The sequence below is a fragment of the Apostichopus japonicus genome, chromosome 2 (assembly GCF_037975245.1).
Source record: "Apostichopus japonicus isolate 1M-3 chromosome 2, ASM3797524v1, whole genome shotgun sequence".
In the NCBI taxonomy this organism is placed as follows: Eukaryota; Metazoa; Echinodermata; class Holothuroidea; order Aspidochirotida; family Stichopodidae; genus Apostichopus; species Apostichopus japonicus.
This window is the reverse complement of record NC_092562.1, coordinates 9,364,180-9,377,513: the sequence shown is the minus strand read 5'-3', so window position 1 is coordinate 9,377,513 and position 13,334 is coordinate 9,364,180. Positions and strand designations below refer to the sequence as shown.

Genomic DNA, 13,334 nt, shown 5'->3' with positions numbered 1-13,334 from the left:
CTCTTTCTCTCTGTGATAAGTATAACTATTTCTCTCCATATTTCAGATGTTTTCAGAGTAAGGTCTTCAGGAGATGTCTTTGCCAGCTGTATTCTGCGATTGCACAGTACTCTAAGAAAGAAGACCAGTTTGAGGTTAAAGTAAGGTCATCAATTTGTAAACCTTTGTCTGGCTTCAAACTAACAATTTTTTTACTTTTACATTTGCTAAAAGTGACCATTAAGGGAGAATAAACATATTCCATCATCAGGAATGATATTAAGAATGTCAAAGTAATATCTGGTATGTTAGTTCCCTGGTATTCAAACTGTTTTGCTCAATGGGCGCCCATTTCACCTTCATGATCTTGGCGACCTTCCAGTGGGGTATGTTATAACCTGGGGGAGGGGTCTTCTGGGAGGAGGAAGAGAAATTTATGTATGATAAAGGGAGCTTAGTCACAAAATGGTGCCTTAGTGTGCAACTTTTTAAGTAAGTTAGGCACAAATACCGGCAATGTGTTTACTTCCAAATGTTGGGGGGATACCACCTAAAATGCTTTTTCAACCCTAAAAAAGTGGTCTCAACCTCCAGGTGTTAGTTCATCACCTAGAAGTTGACTGATTCTGCCCGCCTCTATGGAACCTTTAGCCAGCTTTCTCTTCCATCTTTGACCAATTAATCCCATTTATCCTTGGTGACCATTGACCATTCCTGTTTTATAGTTAGATTTACATTTGTGGGTACAACATGCAAAACTTAACCATTCCCTTCCGGTATCTGATTTTGCCATTAGAGATTAAGATTGATATAAACTGTCAACTTTCACCTTGACAAACTTTTGTGTATAGCTGAAGAACACTTAAAGACATTGTTCAGAGTTTCATATAAATCTATGAATCATACTAAAGGTGGCATACCTAACATTGGCACAATATGAAACAAGAACTAATTCAAGTTATTTTAAGTTAGCATTCATATAAAACTCACAGTTTCAACAATGGCACTGTCTTCTACTACATTATTTAATACACAAGTATGTGTTGTAAATTTCTGGCAGCGTGTGTCATCAGATGCGTAATATCTCAAAAAAAGTTGTTTATATTTTTATAATTTAGCAAATAACTGCACATAGCTTGACTGGCCTTCAGTACTTTCATAGGCAGATCTACCTATGGGCCTAGATTGTATGTAAACTATTTGCAGCAAGCAAGCAGCAAGCTGTTATAGACATCACATGATTACAGGCTACAATTGCTATTTGTTGGCATAAATAAGGCCATGGAGAAACTTCTCAGCTAGTGGTTCTTTAAGGACAATGTACTAATTCATTGACTGACAAACATAAAAATGTAAACATAACGTTAAAATTCAACTTTTTCCTTCAGAGGGGAGGGAGGGAACTTCCACCAACTAAATATGGTAATCCTAGGTGAACTGCAGTTGTAAAATTTTGTAAAAATAGCTCAACCAGCTTCTTTATGTCTTCTTCATGTCATTCATTAGCTCCATTTTTCTTTTTTTCTTTTTCCTTTCTTATTTGAGGTAATTTTTGGATGTTCTGTTGAAGAAACAGCAGAGCTCATTCATAGTGTTTGCCAAAATGCAGAAAAGAATATCAGCAGTGCCTGGCATAAAGAAGATTGGCTTCACAGGCAGTGTATCACTGCATATCCAAGCAAGGTACAAACAGCATTGAAATGTTGACAGATGGACAAACATAGACATGAATAGATGATGATTCTCTTTAAAAACAGTTATCGTGTTGGATATTTTGAAAACTATGTAAAGACACATTTAGTTTAAAATAATGGATTGGAACTTAAAAGAGTTGATACTGTTAAGAGGGAAGGGCAAAATATCATCTTTGTTCTTGTCTCAATTTTTTTATGCAAAAATTGAATTAAACAGATCAAATTTTAATTATGGTATATAACTGTTCTTTCTGGAAACGTGGTTGAAGTGGTGGTACCGGGAGAGGGAATGGGTGGGACAATTACAAGTATGCCTCAAAAAGAGAAGACTTGATATAAGCGGGTGTTTGTCCACGGTCATCACATGGATATGGTTTTAAATCAGCATCTATTGTCCTCCTAATCCTTGGGAAACACTTAACTACTACTAAGGCTATATGTATATATTTTATGTTAGAATTCTTATGTAAATTTTAAAAAAGAATTTTTAATAAAAAATCTGTAGTTTTTTCAATTTCGGTTGAATAAAGTGCACAAATCATGTTTCGTATAGCTAACCGCATAAGGAAATATTTTTTCCAGCACGAAATCTTCTTGACCCAGTTTCCATCCATCAATTCCTTTACTGCACAAGTCCTCCTGACGTCTACACCACTTAACAAATTGTTGTCCAGCTCCGCGGAGGAACTAGGCTCTCTTGCTCCGTGGGTACCCCGGAAGTTTCTTAAGGTATGCCCCAGTCAATGTCTGGAATGTTTTAGTTTAATAACATAACAGGCTTTTGTGTGATAACAAAGTAGCTTAAATTATTGTGTAAGTTTTCATATATTGGTTGATGTTTTTTCTTGATAGAAAAAATTGCTATATTTCTTCTATTTCTTAACATATATACATTCACTTCTAATAACACTAAACTTTTACTCTGACAGGAAGACTAAAATCATATTTGTAAGCAGATACGATATTTAACAGATCTTTTTCTAGTTTCGTATCGTTTTCCAAATTGATATAAACGTTTCCATTTTCTAATAAAACCAGGACAATTTCTTTATGTGGAAGCATAACCTTTGTTATCATGTAACAGCTTTCTTATATATCAGCAACGAGAAACATGATATAAAGATGAGGGTTTAAACCAATCAGTTTCATTTCATATTCACTCATAGAGCTCTGTTTACCTCTAACTTAAAGCTGAGTGATTGCCATATGCCCTTATGGAATGTTAGAACTCTATTGAAGAAAACAGAGCTAAGACTAAGCCTCATTTGCCGTTAAAGTTACTTATTTATACATTCTTTGTGATTCCTAATCGATATAAAGTGAAATGGTTATATACCCTGTTTGTATTTTGTATATATGAGTGAATATGATGCCTAAGCTTAGTTTGACTGCATACTTTCATGTGTAACATTACCCTTGGGTACATAGGAGAAACCTCAAGTAAATACACCTAAATATAGCATCCACCTTACATCCAACTTAAACTTGGGTGATGCATGTACTATTACATGCAATTGAAGAGTTTCAAACTGTTTATTTTTTACTGTACATGTTATATATTAATATACTGTACACTAGATTTGTGTTGTAAATATCCTGTCAGTAGGAATGGGGGGGGTGTCTGAATCCCCCTTTGAAGTATACATTTACAAATGGCTGCCCCTATAAAATGAAATTAATTTATCCTACCAGTTCTGAAATCTCCAAAATTGGCCCTCGTATATGTGAACTGTGACATAAAAGTTCAAACCACTCACACAACTCCTGATCCTTGGTGTGTTATTGTTTCATGATCAAACTTGAATAGGTGATAGTTATGATTGTAGAACCGGTCTGTCTAACCTGTTGTATAGTGTTCATGATAGTGTGTAGCCTAACTGTGATTACTTTATGTAACATATTCAGTCGGCATGCTGTAATAGTGACCACACAGATGAAATTTATGACATGAAATTGTGTGTACTGCAAAATTAAAATATTGATTACATATAAACCGTATGAGTTTATCGTCTGATCTTCTTAAGATTTTCGAAGAGCAATCCCGACGTAGTTTCGATGTGGACGGTTGCTTGGCCAAGACCGCCATGGTCAAGTCGACTAGTAGCCAGTCGAAGCTTCAAGCTAGAGAAGGGATTGCAGCCAGACAGAAGATGGACATCTGTCAGCCTCTTAGTGGACTATGTCAAAAATCAGGAAACCATGGCGACAGAAACAAACTCGATGATGTGTTTGGAAGTTTAGCAGCCACGACACAACACAGATGGTTGCAGTCTGGTCATGAAGGAGATGTAAAGCCGCCTCCTGTTAAAGGAGAAGTACAACCTTACCCTGGAGTACATGCACAGCCTGATCACAGCGGAGACACGTGGCATGGATATGACACAGGAGAGATGGAAGTCGGTGGTTTGGGAATCAACAAGAGAAAATATAACATCAGTCCCGAGATGATCAATAAGTTACAACACCTTCACAGAATACCAGATGGAAATCAGAGAGGCAAGGTAGATAATATGTCAGCTAATTACAGCCGTGGTGGTTGGACGGACCCCCTCCAGCCGCCAAGAGACTCATCGACTTATAAGGACAGTGGTAGTTGGACGAACCCCCTCCAGCTGCCAAGAGACTCATTGACTTATAAGGAGAGTGGTAGTTGGAGGAACCCCCTCCAGCTGCCAAGAGGCTCATTGACTTATAAGGACGAAGAAGCAGTACAACCGACCTATGGAATGGTTCCTGATTCATATCAGAAGACAGCCATAGGCTGCAAGAGTTATATGCCTGCAGGAGAAACAAGAGACGTTCCCCATGTTGTACCATCTGTCGTGGGTGATTATTCAAGGTACCCGATACCTGGCCAGATCCACCATCAGTTTCCAGGTGAGTTTTAATACGCTTATGTTTTACTAAATTGCTTAAGCTGGTAAAATTATTAGCAAATGGATCCAGAATCGGCTGTACACCCCAAATATTATGTGCATTCAGGTTTTATCTACCGTATTTGAATAATAATTCAATAACGCTCTGCAAACTTTAATATTAAATTGCCATACAATGTAGTTTTTGTTATACAGAAATCATGGTATTTTATAAGACAGATTTCAGAGCACTCAAACTGCTAATCAATATTTTAACACTGAGTTATTCCCTACTCAAAATTTTTCCCATCAGTAGCTTATCCTATTGGCTGTTAAGTACAGAGGTGAACAAAAGCAAACTTGGAAAAGATAATACTTAAAATCACTTGGAAAGATAATACATAAAATTCAATTGCTATTGGTTAAATAAAATAACCTGTGTGTTAATTGTGTCTCATTGTTCCAATTCCTGTTGGCTCAGTAAAACTATTGTCATTGAGTTGTGAATGGAAATTTGAGGGACACTATGTAAAATTCATTTGATGCTGCTAGCCATAATAATAGCACTGTTGGTAGCTGTTTGTAATTGATTTATGACAGCACATTTGAAGGACACTATGACAATGATGTCGGTTCATAGTTTCAATCAATATTGGCCAGTAAATGCTCTGACACTGATATGTGACCTAGGGGTGTATCGCATTTCTAATCCAGCAGGAGTTCTAAAAAAAAATTGAGGAAGATTTCAAATCCACATCGCGATTTATGTTTTCTTTTTAATCTGGCCAGATTTGGAGGATTTACAAGTAACTTAGAATGTACCATAAATATAAAAATCAGCTTTTTACCTATTTTTTCTTTTTTTAAGCAGTACTTCAAAACATTTTTGCTATTCAAGTATGGCTATTTTTGTTGTTTCATAATTTAATAGGAGAAAATAAAATTTGATAAGATGGTTGCTTACATGTATTATTTCTAGAAGTCAAATATTGTGATAAGAAACAAAGTTATTCCAATTAATACAGACTTCAACATAACAGACATCAACAGTAAAACATTTACAAACTTCAATATTACAAATTTCAGCCTTTAAAAAAATTATTCCATCGTGCTTCACTGATGAAATAATTACAACTTGTATAAAAAGTAAATAGCACTTGTCATACAAAATAAGCAAATAACCAAGATTTTGAAGTACTACCTGTTTTTATATGAAATGCTGGATTTAGACACAGCAAAACTTTCACTGTTAGGTTACCTAATACCCAGCTGTGGTTCTTAACAGGTATGGCTTCATGTACTACTCTGTGCTGCAGTTTGTCTCCTGCATCAGCAGACAGTATGACAGCAAACTTGAAGGACAATATGTTTAGATTCAATTGGTGCTGCTAAGTACTAGGCCTAAGAGCAATTCCTGTCTGGTAATCATTTCATACTGAGATATTTCAAGCCTGCAGTTGTCACTGACTGTGAATTTTACATTTCAATTTTTAAAGTTTCGCTCTGAGCTATAACAGTAGACTTGAAGGACACTATAACAGTGAATGTGACATTGGGCTCAGTAATTGTTTGACACAATGAGCTATAACAGTACTCTTATAGGACACTATGACAGTGAATATGACATTGGGCTCAGTAAATGTTTCACACTGAGCTATCACAGCACACTTTACGGACACTATGGCAGTGAATGTGTAACACTGACATATTACAGTAGGCTGCTGTATGGGGTAATTGTGACACTTAAAAATGAAAACTCATCTTGCCAATATGCTATATACAATGTCATAGTCTTGTGTTCATTTGTTTTTTACTTTTAAGTCTACTTCACGAACATGCCATATCCGGTGTGAAATCTAACGCAATAAAAGATCTCGTCACGCATGTAATACCATTCATAATCTTCCAAGATATCTTTTGGCAGCGATACATGAAAGGATGTACATCTGAGCGGCAATCTTAACCACGGGCAACAGGTCAATCGCTGGTGGAGCAGGGGGGTCATTCTTGGTAAAGTTCATAGGCATGCCTACATGTAAGGGTCAAGGTTGTTTAGGGTGGGTAGAGAAGTTACGCATATCCTACTACTCAGCTTGGTAGGAGCTCCGTCTCTTGTTTGTCAACAGATGGTTTTGAAAACAACTCCTGATTCACAATTAAATATTTCTTCAATCAACTATTTCGCTGTTGTTGAGCCTGTCTTCAGTACAAGGGCGTAGGAACCGGGGGTACTGGGGGGCGCCAGCCCCCCAGTGAAAAATGTGGAGGGGCGGAAATATCATTCCGCCCCCCCCCCCACTTCGCAAGTCAGAAAACCTCTTTTTCATTTCCAAATGAGAAAAAAAATCTCATTTGGAGCACCAAATTGCATCTAAGGCCTGGTGAAAATACAAAATTAAGTTTACAAAATGGAGTGGGTGTTGAAGTGTGCTATATTGCACCAAATTGCATCTGAGGCCACCTGGAAATGCAAAAACTTCCTAAGGGGAGGGGGACACCCCCTCCCCTTAGACCCCCCCCAGGCCGGCCATCAGTCTTCAGACCCCCCCCACTCAAAAGTACCTTCCTTCACCACTGCTTCAGTATCTTGTTTTTCTTGTAGTCGAAACCTCCAAATTATTCTTATGGACCAGTGTTGAGGCCACACAACAGTTTCCTTCACCATTTTTCCACAGAAACTTCAAGTTTCCCTCTTATTGGATTTAGCTTTCTTGGCTGATTACAATAATTGCTTAGTATACATCTGGTTACACTTGTATAAGTGTGCAGCAAAGTTGGCTTATTAGGTACACTGTTGTTGTTAATTGCTGATGTTGTTCCTGTTTTAATTTTTGTTTTAATAGTAGGGATAAAATAAGTCCACTTTTAACAGGTCCTACATTTTATCCAGATAACATTTGTAAATTAAGTTTATTGAATTAAGCAACAAAGAATTTTTCCATTCATCCTCATAGGTGCACAAAATTCTCAGCATGCAATATTTGATGTATCTCAGGCTGGTAGCAACACCACCATGGAATCAAGCAAACACAGAAGATTGGCTTATCAGAAGGTTCCTGGAGCTATCGACGGTCAAACTAAGCTTAGATTTCTTTAAAATTTTCTACAAGCATCAAACTTAATATTTATAATGATGGAAAGCTATGTGAATATTCTTGTAATATTTACTAGGCTGTTTGTGCAAGTATTCTTGGTGTTACCTTACAATACTAATATTACTCATCTGTTTAGTTCAGATTTTATTGTCCTGTTTACTTCTACTCAAGTTGCATTAAATGTCTAACTACTCATTGTCTCTTGGCCTCCTTGAGGTAAAGATTGATCGTTCTTTGATGGATAAAACTGGAATTTAGTCCACGTTTGATTTAAAAACATGTTTGTTTATATCAGAGTGACTTGCTCAGTGCAAAACTGAAGGTTGTATATTTAGTTCCGTTTATCAGCTACGAGACAGACCTAAAAGTGGTTGACAGTAGAATATATTGCGTTGAATTCTTACATTTCACCTATATATGCCATTCTATCAAGTATTACTCTCGACTCACCATTCATTACATTGTTAGGAAAAACTCATGTGTTTGTGGTAAAGCTTTTATTCATTGTTCGTTTGGGCATAGGTTACAGGGTAAAAGGTTTGCCGCACAAAATTGTCAAACCTGGTTGATGTCATTATAGGCATTGAAGACTCGCCCCAAACCGTGTGCCGCCCTCTTAAAAAGGCAAACTTTCCGTTGCTTGCATGTGAAGATTTTTTCTTGTCACTACAAAATGCAGACAGTAATGAAACGTGATACCTTCTTATCTTTTATCTGGACCTGAGATTTCCATCGCTGCTATGAACACTGTGTTGTGGGTATTGACCGTATAGCTGTATGTATCGACTGTACAATAGTGTCTAATTACCGACACTAGCAAGCTGTGTGTATTTTCTGGGATCGATAGTATACAAATAATAAATGGTTATGAGTGCAGTAGTGCAAATATTTCATGAGTTGAAAGATGTAATTTGTTCCATTCAACGAGGCGCAGCTATTGCACGAATGGAAACCATTCATTATTTGTTTTATACAACACCTTCAAATTTGGATATAATTGGATGTAAAATGCACTCATGCAACAGATTGTTTTGAACAGACAGGTTTCTCTGCTCTCTTACCATTGAAAAAAGTGCTATCAAAAAAGTATAACACATGGTTCTATTTCATTGAGTGCAATAGAGCGGATTTTGCATGCAATTGACGAGCAATTGACCAATCAAATGGCCGGAATATAATTAGGTGTTGTATAATGGTGTCTAACACTTCTGTTATGCCTCATTCAAAACTAGGTCAGATTACTGGCATGAGACGTTTCTTTGTGCGTCTTCACTCCCTTTAAGCCATGCTAGATGACCCACAAAATATCTCTCTTTTGTCTATTCTCTTGGGAAAACTGTCAACCATCTGTTTTTGAGTGATTCTAGTCCCTGAATCATGTGCCTCCTGCACATTTTGCTTCATTCATTTGAATACCTTTTTCAGGAGAAAACAATAAAATAACAGAGTATAATTAAAATGGTATAACTCAGCATGATGCTTGACTAAATGCTGAATAGTAGAGAGTATCAGGAATCTGTTTTTAGCTTGGTAAAAATCTTTTGGAAATTTCCTGGATCTCTGTCCTTACAAAAAAAATACTTTGAAAATGAGTGACCATTAACAGCCTCTTAAAGTTTCCATGGCAAGTTGCTGGTGTTAATGTTGAACTTGAACTATGACTGGATGTCTTTATTTTACTGCTGTTGATAATGATCATCATCCCTAGAACTACCAACTATTTTATTATATTTATAATATTTCCAATGTATTAGAAGAATTTTTTTATTTTTACAAGAGACATGAAACTGTATGGTATAGATCACAAAGTTCTTTAAGTACCATTTTTGGTAGAACATGATTGGATTTACATCAATATCTTAGCTGAACTTTACAATTTTGAACTGCATTCCATATTTAAATGTTACAATCCGAATAAAATTCTGGTGCTAAGTTGTTAGACATTATTTCTTCACAAGTTTTATGACCGCAGTGAGAGTCACCTTATGTTATTCCACCTCGCTTCTTTCAGACATTTATATACTGATTTGTAGTTTCTCGTTTCTGTTTTCACCTTTACCAAAAGAAATATCAAATGACAACAGACAAAAAAAATCAAATACACAGGTTTCACATCAAGTTAAACAGTTTTATTGCCTTTCTTCTCTTTCAAATCATCTGACAATTATTTCCAGTGGTCGGTGAAATTTGCCAATTCTCATATCCCACATTATGAGACAAGTTTATATTGATACAGGGATGACCTTAAAAAGAAAACTTGTTGGTGTTCCTCCAAAAACTTTCTTGTAAGGCTGTCTCAATAGCAAAGTTGGTTTCCAACGAGATCAGCATTCTACTTCCATTGGGAATACAGATGTCCCCCAGAGGGTACAGATGTACCAAAATACAGATGTCCCCCTGAGGGTACATATGTCCCAAAGTGTATAGATGTACACAAAATACTTTCATTCTATTGGTGTGCCCTCATCTGTTCCACTAACTTCTAATTTGGTTGATTGCAATAACCTGATTATGTCCATGTGTTTAAATTCTGCAGGTTTTGTGTTGAATGTCTCCAGTAACTGTTTCCTTTCACTGTCCTCTGAAGTATAGTATAGCTGTACCTGATTGGCCAATAACTGGGCTTCTTGCACCGTCTGTCAAGAGAAAAAGTAAAATATGCTTTGTAGGGAGTGGCCAACTCATCCCGGTGATATTACTCGCTACACAAAAACTGTACGAGAAGCAATAGAATGATGACAATTCCCCACTATCGAGAAAATCGAATTAATAGAGGCAATAAACTTTAACAAAGCAGGGAACAAGTACTTTAGTTTCAACAAACCAGAACATTGTTTAATATGTAGAGTCAATTGGTTACATATGGATTGGCAGGGGAGAGTCAAGATTTACCATTTGTACATATCTTAGGAAGTTTCTAATAGATAGTATGTGTGTGCTAAATTTCAAATGGTAGCTTAAAAGGATTTCCATGGCCATCAGTGACCCATCTCCCCAGCTACAGAACCCCTACAACAGTGTTCTCCCACCACAAGTGACCTTTTCCACCAATAGTGTCCTCAAACTCTCCAACATCGTCCCATCTCCCACCAACAGTGTCCTCACCTCCAACAACTGCTCTCCAACCACTAACACAGTGTAGGTCAACTAACAATAATGTCCTATCCCACCGAAAAATGATCTCTCTACCAAGTGTCTGCAACTTCAGCACATACCCATCAACAGTATCCTCAATCAAAACATTGTCTTTACTCCCACCAACAGTGTCCCATCTCCCACCAACAGTGTCCTCACATCCAACAACTGCTCTCCAACCACTAACAGTTTAGTTCCACAGACAATAATGTCCTATCCCACCGAAAATGATCTCCCAACCAAGTGTCTGCAACTTCAGCACATCCCCATCAACAATATCCTCAATCACAACATTGTCCTTACTCAGATCAACAGTGTCCCATCTCCCACCAACAGCGTCCTTCCAAAAAACACCTGTGCCATTTCATTTCCCCACCAACAGTGCTCTCCTACAACTAACAGTGTCCTGTCCCACCAACAGTAGTGTCCTTTCTTCCACCAAAATTGACCCCTTCCACCAAGTGTCCTCATTGCCACCAATTGTGACCTCTCTCTCTCTCCCACACACACTGTGTCCGCTCTACCATTCTACTATGTTCAGATATATTGCTACCTTCTAAATAAAAACAATGACAAACCTGTGGATATCCCTGAAATGTTCAAAAAAGATCAATATAATTCCATGTGGTGAAATTTAATAAAAAGTTATAGATAATTCAACATCTGTGACCTCCTTGGTTGTTGATATTTCAAACTGATGTCAGTTTTAGTGCTCTCTGTAAATATCCTTATTTACAATTCTCCGCTCTAATGTAATTTACACTGTCGCCAGCAGGAGAGGCAGTTTGAACGAAAATATATATCTTACCAAAAAATCTGTGTTTAGTTCCCCTGTGAGCAGGACAATTCCTAAAAGGTGAGAGGGAGAAAAAATATGAAGCAAGCCTTGAACAATTATCAGCAACAGTATTTTCTTTCAATAGCAAATTGTCTGAGGAAATTCAATGAATAGATTAATAAGTGCTGACTGCAACAGTAATCTTTCTATCACTGAGCATATATAATTGCATACCATAAAACTGAGGGTAATCATCACTGGGCTAAATGGACAAAGCTCCGCCTACACACCAAGCTGAGAGGGGTTTCCTACTTTCAAAGGTGAGTTGCTGGTTATTAACTTTGTAACATTTTTTCGTGGGGGGGGGGGTAAAAAAGGGTAGGGGGTGTCTGCTGAGGATTTGATTTGTAGGTATGATGTCATCTTTTAGGGAGAAAACTACATTTTGACAAAAGACAAAACTAAACTGTCATACTGTAGAAACTGGATTGGATGGGGGAATAAGGGGATGTGAAGGGGAACTGAGGGTGAGGGAGGAGGTAAGGTGAAGGGATAAGTTCCGGGGAAGTGCAGGTAGTCAGAAGAGGGGAGGAAGGTCTTGACCAGTAATAACAGATCTTGTGTACATGAAATATTTCATAGAAGGAACTGTGACCTTTGGGCTAAGCAATCTTTCATGGTGAATTACCACTGTCAAAGATGAAATATCTGGTTGCTAGGGTGGAAGAATGAAAATACCTAGTACTAATACCAAAGGAGTATTACAACCTTGTCTAAATCAGAATTCATGAATTGATTACCAAATTTCACTGTTTAACAGCACCCCTGAATGTTGTTATAATCTACAACTGGTATTTTAGACGTTTTAAAAGAATTACCTTTTCCCTCCGCTAAATCCGAAAAGTGAGTTAACGTCAAAAATATTGGGGCATTTTCTTGGTATGCCTGTTAACAGAGAGAGAGGAAGGAAAAACAGCGAAATATGGAAGTTAAAAAATAAAGCTAGGAAATAAACAGAATGAAAATTCAGTTACTATGGCAAGATATCAATTTATATTAATTTCAATATCACCACGACACCTACCTAGATGATACACACTTTGCACATTGTAGCGTATTTCATACACAGTGCTATTGAATTCCATCAACATCCACTGTTTGTTAATACAGCCTAATGAGCCCATATTGTATGACAGGAACCAAACTTCATCCATAAATGTGACTTTTTACAACTGGTTAAGATCAATCTCACTTTCAAGAGACATTCAGACATATTTACTGTTTGCGTTCACTATTTACATTGGCGACAAATGGTCCAGTGTGTAAATTTAAAAAAAAATTCTTCCGTGCATATAGTTAAATGCAATGGAAAGATACTGTAAGTGTGTTGCCTTTGGGGTCATATTAGAAATTTTGCTGAAGAAAAATATTGACACTTAGCCAGGGGCAGCCAAAAGAGGTTCAATCCGGGGGCACAAATTTTTAGGGGCAGTGGGACATGTAACTCTGAATTGATGAAAGAAACCACAGTTACCTAAAACTTGCTGAAAAAGTAGACTATCTTTTTCATTCCATATGGCAAAGTCCATTATTTTAATGTTTCTTAACAAAGCTGTGGTTTCGTAATCAACATCAGGGCACTTTTCAATCGCAACTATTTTTTTTATACAAAAAGGAACTTTTCAAATTACATTTGCTTTTTAATTTTCAACAATGGGACTTTTCAACCAAATTCCATTTTTAATTATATTTCTATTTTAATTTTCAACAACAGGGCACTTTTCAATGACATTCTTCT

At 37.0% G+C, this 13,334-nt stretch overlaps 3 protein-coding genes across 9 annotated transcripts in view; 2 read left to right on the top strand and 1 right to left on the bottom strand.

Annotated features, from left to right (window-relative positions):
• Window positions 1-7,883, top strand: part of LOC139977113 (uncharacterized) — a 34,350-nt gene extending 26,467 nt beyond the window's left edge. For all 3 annotated transcript variants that reach the window (XM_071986215.1, XM_071986206.1, XM_071986222.1), the window contains 5 exons: window positions 47-140; window positions 1,525-1,662; window positions 2,256-2,402; window positions 3,698-4,550; window positions 7,483-7,883. In XM_071986215.1, coding sequence (XP_071842316.1) covers window positions 47-140; window positions 1,525-1,662; window positions 2,256-2,402; window positions 3,698-4,550; window positions 7,483-7,625 — 1,375 coding nt within the window. In that variant the 3' untranslated portion in view covers window positions 7,626-7,883. The remainder of the gene's footprint in view (window positions 1-46; window positions 141-1,524; window positions 1,663-2,255; window positions 2,403-3,697; window positions 4,551-7,482) is intronic.
• A 1,854-nt stretch (window positions 7,884-9,737) lies between these two features.
• LOC139977154 (ATP synthase mitochondrial F1 complex assembly factor 1-like) overlaps window positions 9,738-13,334 on the bottom strand; it is a 13,207-nt gene continuing 9,610 nt past the window's right edge. Inside the window, exons 8-10 of the mRNA XM_071986311.1 lie at window positions 12,415-12,481; window positions 11,567-11,607; window positions 9,738-10,259 (exon numbers count right to left, since the gene is read on the bottom strand). Coding sequence (XP_071842412.1) covers window positions 10,068-10,259; window positions 11,567-11,607; window positions 12,415-12,481 — 300 coding nt within the window. The 3' untranslated portion in view covers window positions 9,738-10,067. The remainder of the gene's footprint in view (window positions 10,260-11,566; window positions 11,608-12,414; window positions 12,482-13,334) is intronic.
• LOC139977130 (UDP-N-acetylglucosamine transporter-like) overlaps window positions 11,623-13,334 on the top strand; it is a 27,746-nt gene continuing 26,034 nt past the window's right edge. For all 5 annotated transcript variants that reach the window (XM_071986266.1, XM_071986255.1, XM_071986249.1 and 2 more), the window contains exon 1: window positions 11,623-11,856. In XM_071986266.1, coding sequence (XP_071842367.1) covers window positions 11,803-11,856 — 54 coding nt within the window. In that variant the 5' untranslated portion in view covers window positions 11,623-11,802. The remainder of the gene's footprint in view (window positions 11,857-13,334) is intronic.